The sequence below is a fragment of the Dermacentor albipictus genome, chromosome 5, assembly GCF_038994185.2.
Source record: "Dermacentor albipictus isolate Rhodes 1998 colony chromosome 5, USDA_Dalb.pri_finalv2, whole genome shotgun sequence".
Lineage (NCBI taxonomy): Eukaryota > Metazoa > Arthropoda > Arachnida > Ixodida > Ixodidae > Dermacentor > Dermacentor albipictus.
Window position 1 is genome coordinate 9,359,912 of NC_091825.1, and position 14,641 is coordinate 9,374,552.

General features: G+C 48.3%; 1 protein-coding gene across 9 annotated transcripts in view; it reads left to right on the forward strand.

Moving 5' to 3' along the window:
• Positions 1-14,641, forward strand: part of tefu (Serine/threonine-protein kinase tefu) — a 1,084,056-nt gene that overhangs the window by 699,221 nt on the left and 370,194 nt on the right. For all 9 annotated transcript variants that reach the window (XM_070538252.1, XM_070538256.1, XM_070538258.1 and 6 more), the window contains 2 exons: positions 1,199-1,321; positions 11,407-11,605. In XM_070538252.1, coding sequence (XP_070394353.1) covers positions 1,199-1,321; positions 11,407-11,605 — 322 coding nt within the window. The remainder of the gene's footprint in view (positions 1-1,198; positions 1,322-11,406; positions 11,606-14,641) is intronic.

The window sequence follows — 14,641 nt, forward strand, 5'->3', positions numbered from 1 at the left end:
AACAATCATTACCGGTAGAAATAAGTGCGAGCTAACTAGACTTATAATAGAAGCCGAGCAGATTGATGCCCTAGGGGATTCATGTATCAGCAAACCATCATTGGCTCTCTCTGAAAAAGAACTGAAATTTTAGCGCATGGCTTAACATATCACAAAATGTATCGCTCTGATTGTTAATCTGTTCATGTGGCTGTGACTCATGTTGTCTGAGTGTATAAGTATGACCTGGTTTTCAATAATAAACATTGTTGGAAGTTAGCGCTGTGTGTGTCCCTATGTGTCTTCTTTTGTCCCGTCTTTTAATCGCGCTGCCGTACTCCTCTTCGAGATGCCTTACCAACAAGCCCACATTGCAACCCTCGTGAACATCATTCCTGTCATGGTTCTGTAGTGTAGCGAACCTTAAAGGAAAGCAGTCGGCAGCTGCTCTGTCCGAGAATCGCTCACGGCAAGTGGTTGCAGTAATACCATATGTTCACCAGGTTGCGCACAACCTCAAAAAGGTTGTCAGTAGGGCAGGCGTCAGGTTGCTGTTTACTGCCAAAAATAAGTTAGGTAGCCTGTGCCACCAAGTCAATAGGGTAAGCAATAACAACAAAAAAAGTTGTAAAAAACAGCACAGACAGAGGTTTGTTGCTGACTGTTGTGACTGTGTGGTTTACAAGATCCCTTTTTCATGCAAGCGTTTTTATATCGGCCAAACGGGGCGTTGCATCAATGACCGCACGCACGAGCACTTCAACAAATTTCAAAAACGGGCAAAAGATAGTCAGTTGTCACTACATTGCAATGAATGCGGCTGCAAGCCATCCTTCGAAGGTGTAACCTATCTGTCAAAATATCGTGATGACCGCGCACGCCTTATATCCGAAGCCTTCCACATTCACGTTAGTGGTGATGCATGTGTAAGCCTCCCGTCCATTTCTCTCCTTCCAAAGGAGATTGCCTTCTTATCACATTAATTGCATTCCCCCTGCGCATGCCCTATCCTGTAGATTCTGTGGTTTCAGATAGCGGCGGAGCATATATATGCTGACTGACGGAATAAACACACTTTGGTTGTTAGTCAGCGCCATTGTCTGTGTCCCTTCACTCGTCCCGTCGTTTAGCGCTGTTTTTATTGCTCGTATTCTTTACGGCCTCTGCACAAAATAACAGTGAGTGCAAAAGCAATGATGTTGATGTTCCAATCATGCAGAGAGCTGCTAAGCAGTCAGTTCTCGGCAAAGGCTCAGCTTGGCTCGACGCTGCAACTCAACCAACTTCTGGCAAAAATGCAGATGTGCACGGTCCTCGAGGAAGGTGTTGCCCTGATGTGTGGGTGAGTGATTCCAACCATTTCAAGATTTTGTAATTCATGTCTCATTCTATATTGACATAAGATGTTGCATTGGCTGGAGAAGGTGGCCAGTCAAGTCAGTGTGAAGGCGAATTTTTCGGCAACAGAGACCATCTGTATTGACTAACTGATCTTGACTATGAAAACCCAAGAGACTGCCAAAAGAAGCCCCAGACTTTTTCATGCCCTGTGCAGAAGGAGTGGTCTATTGTGTGCCACTGTCATGTGGGGGAAACTACATCAGCCAGACGGGCCACTGTGTAAATTATCGGTTAAGAGAGCACAAACAAGAAGTTACATGTTACCGAGATGGGCAATTGTCAACACATTACGATAACTGCTGCATAACAAGCTACCACAAATCTAATTGTGTGCGTGAGATTATGAGAGACGAAAGTCATAATCAGGGAAGAGGCCAAGTGTGTCAGTAAACCAACAGTTTTGTTGTCGGAAAACAAAATCTTCTTAACTGGTCAGTAAGATAGATAGGGCATGTTCCCTATGATGATATGTATATGTGAACACAGGAAATTTCAGTAAACATTAGTTGCTAGAGCGCTCCTGTATGTTCATCTGTGTGCCTTACTCTTGTCCTCATCTTCAAAGTAGACCCTATCACAGATGTAGTAGTTCTGCGGAAACCCGCAAGGTGGAGAGAAGTAATGAATAAAGGGAAAATCAGACATACACCCGCTCGTAGCAATTGAACTGCTTTGCAGAAATTGCTACGAAGGGGTGGATGTCTGATTTTCTCTTTATTCACCCTATCACAGATGTCACAAGCCTTTCTTTTATGCTACCATTACAGTGTCTGTTGAAAAGGAACATCTGTTGAAAAGGATCTCAGCATTTGCGAAGTGGCACAGCTCACTAGTATGAAAATACGATGACAAATTGGTGTCAACAAGCGATAACACACCACGCGTGCTCTCAGATTGGCTTGGCTAGAGATTGGCTTGAGGCAGCCAATCTTGCTATCCGCAATTTAAGCTTGCCGTGGCTTAAGCATGCAGACACTGGCGAGATCAACAAAGTATGTCTAAGAACCTGTGTCGACACGGCTAAAGTGTGTTTTATACGCCTGATTTTGAAAAAAATTGCTACTAATTTCGGCCGCTGTAGTCCATAGTCCATTGTAGCACGGTCCGTTAGGAAGTAAACTTTGTTGCATTAATGAAATAGATAGAGCAAACTAAGGTTGAAATATGGTCTCTTTTATCCGAAAGTCTCTTGTACGCGGGTTCGTTGCAATGAGCGTAGACTGTAGTACAGACCAAAACATTTGTCCAAGCAGGGTAGTAAGGCACGTGTCGCCGACACTGGGCCTGAGCCATACAAGTTAGGCAACGCACACCAGACACGGGAGTCCAGTCACGCTGTGGCACCCCAGCATGTCTCGCTAGTGCCCATTTATTATAACATCACTACGGAAGTGGGGAGGAAGCGGGGGGGGCGAGGTTGCTGGACAACTGTCTGCTGCCCGCTGCGTCAGTAGTTAATCTCGAAGCTCTGCTTGAAGCCCTTGTGGTATGTCAGGGTCTTCCTTGAACGACGTGTTCGCAGTGATCTTCGAAAAGGTTGAGTCGTCTGGGTCAGTCACAGGAGGAGACGACCCATCAGTGTCGTGGTAATCCAGGTGTGGTGTTCAAGGTGCTCCCGGAATAACAGTAGCACCATTATAGGATGGCTGTACATAGTTCCTTATCCTCCCATCATTGGATAGGTTGGTCATGATGAAGTGTTCCGACATGGGTTGTAGATGCTGTCTATTTCGCCTATATTCCTCACAGTCTTCAGTAAGTACTTTGTAGAAATGTGGTGCAACTTGGTCGAGCACTCTTGCTTTTGGTGACTATCCCCTGTCGCCTTGCAGATGAATGATGTCACCTGGCTGAAGGTTTGGAAGCCTTATTTTTGCTTGTGCACATTCTGGTCGCTTTGTCATTTTTCGGCTGCGAAGCGGGTTGAAGTCTGGAAGACCAGACGTGAGGCTTTAGCAGTTCACCTGGTGAACCACTGCATTCAAGAGGAGATGTGCAACAGTTCAGAAGGCCTTGATAGAAGTCACTTCCTGAATTGTGGGTCTTCTTTAAGATATGTTTTACTTGCATGCCTTTTTTCCACAAGTCCATTTGAACGTGGAAACCGAGGACTCGACAGGACATGCTTAAAGTCATAGGATGCTGCGAAGTGGCCAAGCTCTTTTGATGTAAACTGTAGTCCATTGTCACTGGGAACTTCCAGTGGTATTCTATGCCTGGCAAAAATGGGTGACATATTGCATATCACTTGTTGGGCTGAAATACCTGGTAGTTCTTCAACCTCAGGATAATTGGAGTAGGCGTCATAGACCGCTAGGTACGCTTTACCTGCGTATTGACATACGTCTGCTGCAACCCTTATCCAAGGGGAACGTGAGGTTTCTGATCAGGAGCAGTTCGTTAGGTTGGGCATATTCATTGATCTTGCAAGTTTCACAGCTGTTGACCATGTTTCTGATGTCTTGAGTCATTCCAGGTCAGAACATCAAAAGACTCACCTTTGTGAGTGATTTGTTTATGCCTAGGTGGCCTACATGTAGCCTATTCAGCATTTCGGTTTGTAATGACCTTGGTATAGCCACTTTCGATCCCTTGAATTATAGCTTTCATACAACCAACGTTTCGAAGCCGTACACTTTGCACTGACCCGTAAGCAGTCGTTCACGTTGAATTGCTTTAAAAACATTTGAGCGAACTGGATCTCTTGCTGTCTCGTCGACCAGTCGCACGCTGGTTTTCTCACTGACCAGACTGGACCAGAGCAATATTGCACGAGCCTCAACATTGCCATCCTCATCCTCTGCCATGCGACAGTAGGGAGTCGGAGCCCTTGACAGCGTGTTGGGCAGAACTAGAATTTAATCTAGAACATAGGCAAACTGGTATTCATAACTCATCAGTTAGAGAAACAGGCATTGTAGTCGAGGTGGCATGTCGTGCAGACATTTTTTTGATGTCGCAATCAACGGCTGATGATCTGTCTCTGTGAGCTCCTTCTGGCCACATATGAAGTCATGAAACTTTTCACAGCTGTAGACAACATCCAATGCCTCCTTTTCTTTTTGAGAGTATCAGCTTTTGCACTCTGTTAGGCACCTTGAGCTATGTGCCACTGGTCTCCAATCAGGACCATGCCTTTTGAAGAATGCTACACCAAGCCCAAATCCTGAAGCACCGGTCGATACTTTGGATTCTCTTCTAGGGTCATATACCGCAATCACAGGTGGTCTCATTATGACCTTCCTAATGGCTTCCAACTGTTTTGTGTGCTCGTGACGAAGTCTATTTTGCTTGAGCAGGCCACAGGGAAGAGTAGTCCTCTCTGATAGATAAAGCACATATTTTCCAAATATAACAAGACCATCCCTAGGATGCGCTGAAGCTCTTGCTTCGTGCTTGGCTCTGGCATCTGCAAGATGCTGCTTACGAGTTTGGGCGATGGCTGTAAGCCTTTTTCACTGATTTTATCACCTAGGAAAAATATTTCCTTCATGCCCATTTCACATTTTTTGCCGTATATGTAATTCCAAGTCTCTGAGCTGTGTTCAGCACAGCTCTCAAATGCTCTTCATGATCTTTTTCATTGGAGCCCATATGAGCACATCATCAATGTATACTCTCGCACCTGGAAAGAAGAAGAAGGTGCCGACTAGTGCGGACGTGGAAAGGTTGACTCCCGCCTTAGTAAATGTTTTTGGTCTGCTTTTTGTGTCGCCTATTGCTGAAATGCATGCCATTCGACACGGTTTCGATCCGCGATACAGTGCTGAGAGACAAGTGATGTGCAGAGTACTGGACCAGTTGGACAATCGTCCACTTTCAGAACTAAAAGCTTTAGGTCAATGTTCCGAAAGAACATCCGCGTTGAAGGCCTTACTCGCGCTATTAAGGTTCTTGCGGTCTACGGGGCTTCACGACAGACTCTAAGAATGCCGTCCCCTACCGCTCTGTAGTGTACGCGCTTTGTTTGTGCTTGTCTCCCTTCCTTTCTATCTCCCCCTTCCACTCGTTTCTCTTTTTATCCCTCTTAACCCTTCCCCCTGCGCAGAGTAGCCAACCGGAACTACGTCTGGTTAACCTCCCTGCCTTTCTCTGCATTATTTTCTCTCTCTCTCTCTCGGCATGGTTTCTTCTGAAGACTTCCTTCGGTGAGTGGCCCTTGTGCTGAAATTGTGGAACTTTTTGTGTCGACCATGCCATGGTGATGCTAGGCGCGGGTAGGCTTAGGCCTTACCCGACGAAGAGGGGCATCATGCCCGAAATAGAAATGGTGGTAGGAGAGGAAATCTCCTCCGAAGAAGCCAACAGCCCAGGCTGGACGACAGCGCTGGGCAAGAACAAGAAAGCTCGGCAAGGAACACCAGTTTCAACAAGCAAGAAATCCCACGTGAGCTCAAAGGGTGATAACAAATGTTATCGGCTGTCCCGATAACATTTGTTAGACGGCGAAAAGCGCCCTCAAGTAAAAGATAAACAAGTTCATGTGCCAATGCCGCCTCTCAAAAGGCATCATCCCGATGCTACAAACAGGAGAGTGAAACGTAAAAGGACAGCTATTAAACAAAACTAACAAAACAACAAAGAAACAAAGTCCATGGGAGCACAGTCCAAAAAAGGTCCAAAGTTCATTTATGCAAAGTTTCCCAAAGTCTATTAGTGCTGGTAGAATGGCTTAAGTCGCACAACATGGACTACTTCAGGTCGTGAATGGTGCCGCTGTGATTGCGTAATGCCATGTGGCACAACCTCATAGTCGAGTGCACCAATGCGTCGGATGATCTTGTAGGGTCCGAAATAGTGGCGTAAAAGCTTCTCGCTAAGTTCTCGTAAATCCTTCTTGCTTGTCTGGCTGTATTGCAGAATGGCTTGGGTTAGTTCTGTTGTAAAGGCCGTTTCTCTGTCGGTAATGAGGACTTCTGGGGCCCCATGTCACAGCGGGATGTTCAGAATGAAAAATTTCGCCACTTCGGCTGCACTACCTCTCGGCAGAGCTCTAGTTTCAGCGAAGCGGGTGAGGCGGTCCATCGCCACGATGATCCACTCATTTCTGTATGTTGACGTTGCAACGGGTCCCAACAAATCCATCCCGATCTGCTGAAAAGGTCAGCAAGAAGGCTTCATCGGCTGTAGTAATCCCGCTGGCCTTGTCGGGGGTGTCTTGCTTCGCTGACAGTGTCAGCATGTCTTGGCGTAACGGCCAATGTCGGCGGTCAGGAAATAGGAAAGGTCAGTAATACCTTTCCTATATCCTCGATAGCATCCGGGAGAATCCGAGGAGCCCAGCGGTTGGATCATCATGTAATGCGTGCAGTACTTCTCGATGCAGCGCTGACAGAACAACAAGAAGGTAGTTGACGCGGACTGGTGAGAAGTTCTTCTTTACGAGTAGGATGTTTTGAAGCGTGAATGAAGACAGTCTGTGCTTAAATGACCTAGGAACAACGTCGGTATTCCCATCTAAATACTCGTCAAGCCCTTTTAGCTCCAGGTCTGGTCGTTGCTGTTCAATGAACTCTTCCGTGCTTAATATTCCAAAGCAGGTGTCGTCATCCTTGTCGTCTTGCGGCAGTGGGTCAATGAGGAAGAGTGATAGGTAGTCGGCATCACAGTGTTTTCGTCTAGACTTGTAGGTTACAGTGATGTCGTATTCTTGTAGTCTGAGGCACCACCGTGCCTGCCGTCCTAAAGGATCCTTTAAATTCACTAGCCAAAACAACACGTGATGGTCGCTGACCATTTTGAATGGCCAGCCATATAAGTAAGGGTGTCGAATTTTGCCGTAGCCCAAATGATGGTGAGGCATTCTTTTTCGGTCGTAGAATAATTCCCTTCTGCTTTTCACAGCGACCGGCTAGCGTAAGCTATCACCCGTTCATGTCCGTCTTTCCTATGAACTAGGACGGCACCGAGACCTAGGCTACTGACGTCAGTGTGGATTTTGGTATCGGCATCTTTGTCGAAGTGCGCAAGTACCGGAGGGACTGCATGTGCCCTTTGAGTTGTTGAAATGTGTTGGCCTGCAGCATTTCCCACTTCAACTCGATGTCACATTTAGTTAGATGTGTCAGCGGCTCAGCTATGCGTGAAAAATCCTGGACAAAGCGCCTGTAGTAGGCGCACATGCCAAGGAATCTATGCACTGCCTTCTTGTCGATGGGCTGCAGGAACTTTGCAATGGCAGCTGTCTTTTGCAGGTAGGGGCAGACTCCAGATTTGCTGATTTGACCTAGGAACAGAAGCTCATCGTAGGCGAAGCGGCGCTTTTCTGTCTTCAGAGTTTGCCCTGACTATTGATGGCCTCTAGTACAGTCACAAGCCGTCTAAGGGGATCATCGAAATTTCTGGCCAAGTTCTGGCCAAGACGACCAAGTAAGACCAAGAAGACTACCAAGTCATCTAAATAAACAAGACAGGTCTGCCACTTCAATCCTACTAAAACCGTGTTCTGCGCTGGAACGTTTCAGATGCTGAGCATAGTCCAAATGGCATAACCTTGAACTCATAGAGGCCGTCTGGCATCATGAAGGCGGTCTTTTTGCAATCTCTTTCGTCGACTTCTATTTTCCAGTAACCAGACTTGAGGTCCATCGACGAGAAGTATTTAGCATTGCAGAGCCAATCCAATGTGTCGTCTATCCGTGGGAGGGGGTATACGTCGTTCTGCGTGATCTTGTTCAGTCGACGATAATCGTCACAGAAACGTAGAGTTCCATCTTTTTTCTTCACCAAGACTACAGGAAAAACCCGTTTTCCGACGGGCTTTTCGACGGCTTGATGATGTGGTCGCGCAGCATTTCATCGACTTGTTGCCAAATAGTTTCACATTCTCGCATCGAAGCTGGGTAAAGGCTCTGCCAGAGTGGTTGAGCACACTTTTCAGTTATTATGCGATGCTTTACAACTGGTGCTTGTCGAATCCCCTATGACGCCGAAAAGCAGTTTTTGTATCGTCGAAGGAGGCTTCTGAGCTGTTACTGCTTAATCATAAAGAGACTTTGATTTATGTCGAAGTCTGGTTTGGGAATATGGTCGTTAAGGTAGATACGGCAGAATTTGAAAGGACAAACGCATTGCTGGTTTCCAAAATTTCATTGATGTATGGGATCGTCGTGCCCTTGTTGATATGCTTGAGCTGCTGGCTAAACTTTGTTAGCATCACTTCCGCTTTCCCTCCGTGGAGTCGAGGAACCCCTTTTGCGATGCAAATTTCACAGTCGAGCAGTAGACATTGCTCACCCTCGGTGATGCCTTCTACGTGAGCAGGTGTTTCAGTGCTGACGGAAATAATGCTGGAGCAGGGCAAGGTACTCACTTGATCTTTGAGCACACTCAAGGCATGGTGACTACAGAGCTCTCCGCCGGCATCGCTTGGTCTTCTGACAGTGTCATCGACTTGGACTTCAGGTCGATGATTGCGTCGTTTTAGTTCAGGAAGTCCATGATGAAAATGACGTCTCATAAACACTGTTGGAGCATAACGAAGGTGGCAGGGTAAGTCCGGTCGCGAATGATAATTCTTGCTAATTGACGTTATTAGGTGTCCTCCAGCTGTCCGAATTTGAGGGCCTTCCCATGCAGTCTTAACCTTCTTCATCTGAGTGGTGATAAGTGCACTCAAGACTGAGTAATCAGTCCACTCATGATGGAGCGTCCACTCATGACACTCGATGAGTCCACTCATGACGGAGCGGCGACTGCGTGGCCGTTAAGAAGCAAGTCTAGGTCGATGGTTCTTTGTCATGCGTTGCAGTTTCGCCTTGCCGTCAGATCACAGCTGCATTGTGTTGACCAGTGGCTGGAGTGTTGCATCGGCAGGTCTTCTTTTGTTGGCATATAGGCTTCGTTGGGATTGTGGCGTCTTGTTGATATGTCATTGAGAGAGTCTTTTCGGCGTTTTCATTGGCGGTGGAGGATCTTCGCCAGTTCGACAAACAGCAACCGCACCTTCATTGGTTGCTGCTTTTAATTTTCCGGATATGGGCCGATGGACCAGCCCCAAGCTGAGCCATTGTATAGACGGCGCTGCGGCAACAGGTAGAGGCCGGGTGACGGCAAACGGGATGGTCGTTGAGGGCTTCACTGAGTAGCGACGAGGTAGTCAGCAATGTCACGAGGGTGTTCACCTTCCCGAGGGTGTGGTGCATTGACGGTGAACCTTCGCAGTCCCAAGTCACGGTATGGGCCTCGGCGTTACACATGGCCGGTTTCCCCGCAGTGGTAGCAGAGTGGGCAGTGGTCGGGGTCACGTCAAATCTCCGTCTTTCTCGCATAGCTGCGCAGGCGGACGGGTGGGCGGGCTGCCGGTGGCGGGGGTGAACGACTGAATCGGCCCTGGCGCTGTCACGGAAGGGGACCTTGACGGCCGCATAGGTCATCGCTTCCAGCTGGGGCTGCCGTGGTTGTGGTTGCACGTCAGGAACTCCAAGCGATCGCTGAATTGCTCTTCTTTGACGATTTCGGCGATTGAGTTGGGTACAACTTCTGCTGCTTTTCTCATACGACCGCTCTGACAGTCTCGCGCAGATTGTCGGTGGCCAGTGACTGAACTCCGCCGTAGTGTGTAGAGTTTGTGGGGCGGTTGAATTGCCGGTTCCACATTTCGAGTGTCTTCTCGATGCTGGTTGCCTTGTGAAGAAACTCCTCCACGGTCTTCAGTGGGTTTCTTATCATTCCAGCGAAAAGTTCCTCCTTCACACCATGCATCAGTAGGCGGGCTTTCTTCTCCTCAGACATTTCCAGGTCAACATTGCGGAATAGGCAGCTCATCTCCTCCGTGAAGATCACGGTGGTCTCATTGGGAAGCTGCACTCGGGTTTCTAGTAGAGCTTGGGCTCGTTCTCGGAGTACAACACTTGTAAATGTCTGCAAGAAGCCACTTCTGAACAGGTCCCACGTCTCTAAGGTGGTTTCTCGGTTCTCGAATCATGTCCTAGGGGCGTCTTCCAATGTGAAAACGACATGTCGCAGTTTTCGTCGCCGTCCCAGCTGTTAAATGTAGCGACCCTCTCATACATCTCAAGCCAGCTTCCAGATCCTTGATCATTGAGCCGTGGAACGTCGTTGGCTCCCTGGGCTGCTGAAGCACGATGGGGGACGCTGGGGTTGTCATTGGGGTTGACATGGAGATTATCTTCCTAGTCATCTCAGCCAAAAGTCCGCGCTCTAGGGGCAGTCCTTCCAGCCTGCGGCTACCTCACTGGTTCTTGGCGATGTTGGTGTTGTCTTCCGCGTTCGGGCTTGGTTCGCGGCTTTGTGGGGGCGTCCGGTACATGAACGCAAAGCACCTCCACCAGATGACACTTGGTAATGATGGTGAAGAAAGCAGTGAAGCTGTGAGTAACGAAACTAACTTTTATTGGGCGAACCTGTGCCCACAAAAACAGGCTACACTCAAGGAACAATGACAGCGGTGAACACAGTGGGTGATGATCGAAAATCTGATCAGTGGGTAAAGCTGGTCAGCTTTTATACATGAGCCATCGAACGGGCCAGATTAATCGCTGGTGCCTGTGTGTCTTCCAGAAAGTTCTACGCCATTAGCGTCGCGCATACATGCAGTGAGATTACACAAGGTTCGCCGACAACAGACAGTGGATAGAAGCATCGTTAACATTCCAGAAACTTCCGATACATGCAGGCACGTCCTGCGCTGAGTGGTAACATCTGTTAGACGGTGAAAAGATCTTGCTTGTGAAAGATAAGTTCACGTTTCAATATTAAAAAAATTGAATAGTACATTTTCAATTTGCTAATTGATTTATTTGAGTGTTCACTATTCAATTCAATTTGGCGATATCCAAGTACTTGCATGCTCCTTGTTTTTAGGGTTGGCTCAGTGTTGCTATGTCGAATCACTTCTTTTATTTGTAGTTCTTTTTAGGATATGATTATGCAAACTAAAAATGGTGCTAAAATAAATTTTGTGTCTGTGCGTGCTTTCTGCTCCAAACATATCAGACTAGGCTCGCCTTCTCAAAGCTGCTGCAGAGTTTTGCTGCTCATTGCATACCATCTGTGTGGTTGCAGCCACGTGGATGAAGCGGTCCTGTTGGCCAGGTGGGAGCAGAGAGCAGCGCAGCGGGCAGTGCAGTTCGATGTGGCCGAGCCAGTGCTGTGGCTCCAGAGTGTGGTGCTTGGCCAGCTGCACAGCCCGCAAGCAGAGGCTGTGCGCACCACCATACTGGGGCACTATGCAGGGCAGGCACGCATCAGCCAACGTTATGCGGTGAGGACAATTACGGTGCCTCTCGGGAGTTGTGGCACAAATTATAGTGCTCATTGCCTGTGCCAGTTTTTGAGACTTTCATACAATTGGGCGTCCCAGGTGAGCTAATTTCAGTAGAAATAACGTGCTTAAACTTTACCATGGAAGCAGCATAGACTTCTTATAGCTTCACATAACTCAGTCTTCTCTTAAAGGGCCACTGACAAAAAATTCAGATTTGTTATGTTTGTGTTGTTTCATTCTTTTACATTAGGGGTGTGCAGATGCCAAATAGTATATTTTAAATAGAATGATTAATCGTACCAAGAAAAAAAATTTCAAATTGGATATCAGAAAATTTATCATAAATTCTAATGCTTACAGATCTTGGCAAGAAAACATAGTGCTGCTCATTCGTTGAAAGGATGCTGCAAGGGATCAGTAACTCATGTTTGTAGGGATCTCATATCCAACAGGAGTATCGACCCCCATAGGTTCGAGCTTAAAGAGCCATCTGGCTGCGTTGGCCACCGCATTTCATAGTCCAGTGTGCCACAGTTCTCGCACCGCAAGAAAGGGGGCCACCGAGCGTTACGCACGCAAGAGAACACAGCATTGCCCTCACTTAACGGAAACCATTTATTTGTCTCCGGCAACACCCAAGACTGCGCAAATGCCTGGTCCCGGGCCGGCATGGGAATGAAAGAGTGAAAAATAAATGAGGACACCACTAGCACATCGCTGCAAGAGGATGGTTCCTTGTGACAGGCCGCTAGGAAAAGTCCCTGCGGCTATGTTGCTTGCTGTTGTGATAACCAACCCATCGCGAGAGCTCAGGTGTAGTCGTTTGTGAACCCAGGGACTCGGATACAGGTGGCAAAGTCATAGAAAGGACAAACATTTATCAGCAAGAGATGACAACAATTACAATTGTAGTGAGCTGACAAGACACTGAGTTGGTTGTGTGAGAGTTTGCTGTGCTGTGGTCATCAACCATTGGCATACATTCAGTCAACGAAACACCTTAATAATAGGGTCCTATGTTGGAGTTTACTCCTTACGCAGTATGACTTTCATGTTGAATACATATGCAGTGTGGACATTGTCGGCGCTGACTGTTGTGTTCACTGAACAGTTGTGACGTATTGTCGTTGCACATGCTCCGTCTTGTTCTTTGTTCGTGGTGTGCTGATTCATCCCTTGTAGTGCGTTGTTAGATTGTGTTGGAACTTGTCCCACGTTCAGGAACTGCCAGCTGTGGGTGTATACAACATACTGAAGTTGGGGGGAGTGTATTGTAACGTAGATTGAATACAGAGTCTTAAAAAATAGATGCTTCTCTATAATCGCAGGACGGCGCCGACCTTTGCGTGCGCTGTCCTGCGGTGTGAGCGCCCCACATCTTTGTGCCAATTACCCCCCATGCGAAAAGCCACCGTCTCAGTCACGTCAAAAAGTTCTTTCAGCGACATAAGAAATGGAGCTCTTCAGGTGCATCTCGGCGTTAACGTACGCACAAAGTATGGTTTCATGCGCACTACATGAACAACTTCAGTGCGAGGATGACAACGGAGCGAGCAGGGGTCAGAACTGCAGGGGACAATTTCGTAGGTTACGTCACTGAGGCGGCGTGTAGCCTTGTAGGGACCGAAATGCTGGCGGATCAACTTTTCCGAGAGTCCACGGCGACGGACGGGCGTCCAGACCCAACGCAGGCGCCGGTATTGTAATGGACATGGCGTCGACCCTGGTTGTATCGAAGGGTGTCTGTATGCTATTGGCTCCGGATACGATGCCGAGCAAGCTGGTGAGCCTATTTGGCTCTTTGTACGAACTCTTCCACGTGTTCGCTGATTGGGCTATTATCAGCCAGAGGTAGCATGGCGTCAAGTGATGACGTGACGTGGCGCCCGTTGTCACGATCGACGACACGCCACACGTTGTCCCGAACTACCGCTTTATTTCCAGAACGCCAACCTTCCGCGCCCACAACACCCGCAACCACACTCCGATCCCTTTTCACTCTCTCCCCGCACACTCGCGCCGCTGTCCTCCCCGCACTCACGCCACCTGTTCACCGCTCAGTCAACTACTGTCGATCCTGCGCTTGGCCTCCGAGAACCGTGGCTCCTCGTCGTGGGTCTTGGGCTTGCTTGCCTCGGCTCTTGCACGTCACAACTACCCCCCCTCGCCCCCCCCCTCGAATCTTGAAGCTGTGCTGGTAGGGAGAAGCCATGGCTCATGGTAGAGCATCAGCTGATCAGCGTGGGCAGTAGTTCGATGACGTCCTGTAGCAGGATCGCTCAAAACAAAGTCATTGTCACCTAATCGTTTGACTACACAATAAGGTCCACTTCGCCGCGGTGCCAATTTCGCCGAAACGTCCTTGGCCGCATCACTCAAGGTATGTGAATTCAGGAGCACAAGGTCACCCTCTTTGATGGTTGTTGGCTGACGATGACGGTCGTAACAGGATTTCTGCACCTTCCAAGAAGCTGCCTGATGGGACCGAGCATACTGGAGGGCCTCTCCAAGGCACCGCTGGAGTTCTGCAGCAAGTGCATGGTGTGCTGCTTTCGGAAGGTCCGTGTCCTCCTTGTCGCTTGCAGGTTCCCATGGGGTGCGCAACTTGCGGCTGTAACACAACAATGCTGGAGTAGTATATCCGGTGACGACGTTCTCGGCAGTACGCATGGCAAGGGCGATCTCAGGTATATGCCGGTCCCAGATTTTGTGGTTAGAGCAGTATGCCCGTAGACACTGCTTAATTGTGCCATTGTGACGCTCCACCATTTAGCCAGCTGGCCGGTAAGGCACTGTGTGACCATCTTTGATGCCCCAGTGTTTCAAGAGGTTGTGCCATAGTGTGCTAACAAAGGGCTTGCCATTGTCACTGGTGATGGCCACACGTGTGCCATGGCGGCAGAAGACTTGCACCATGCACTCCAGTATTTTTGCACTTGTTGCTGCTCGTAGAGGGAAAAGCTCTGGGAACTTCGTAAATTTGTCAATAACTACGAGCAAGTATTTGTGGCCCCGAGGTGTAGATGGCAAGGG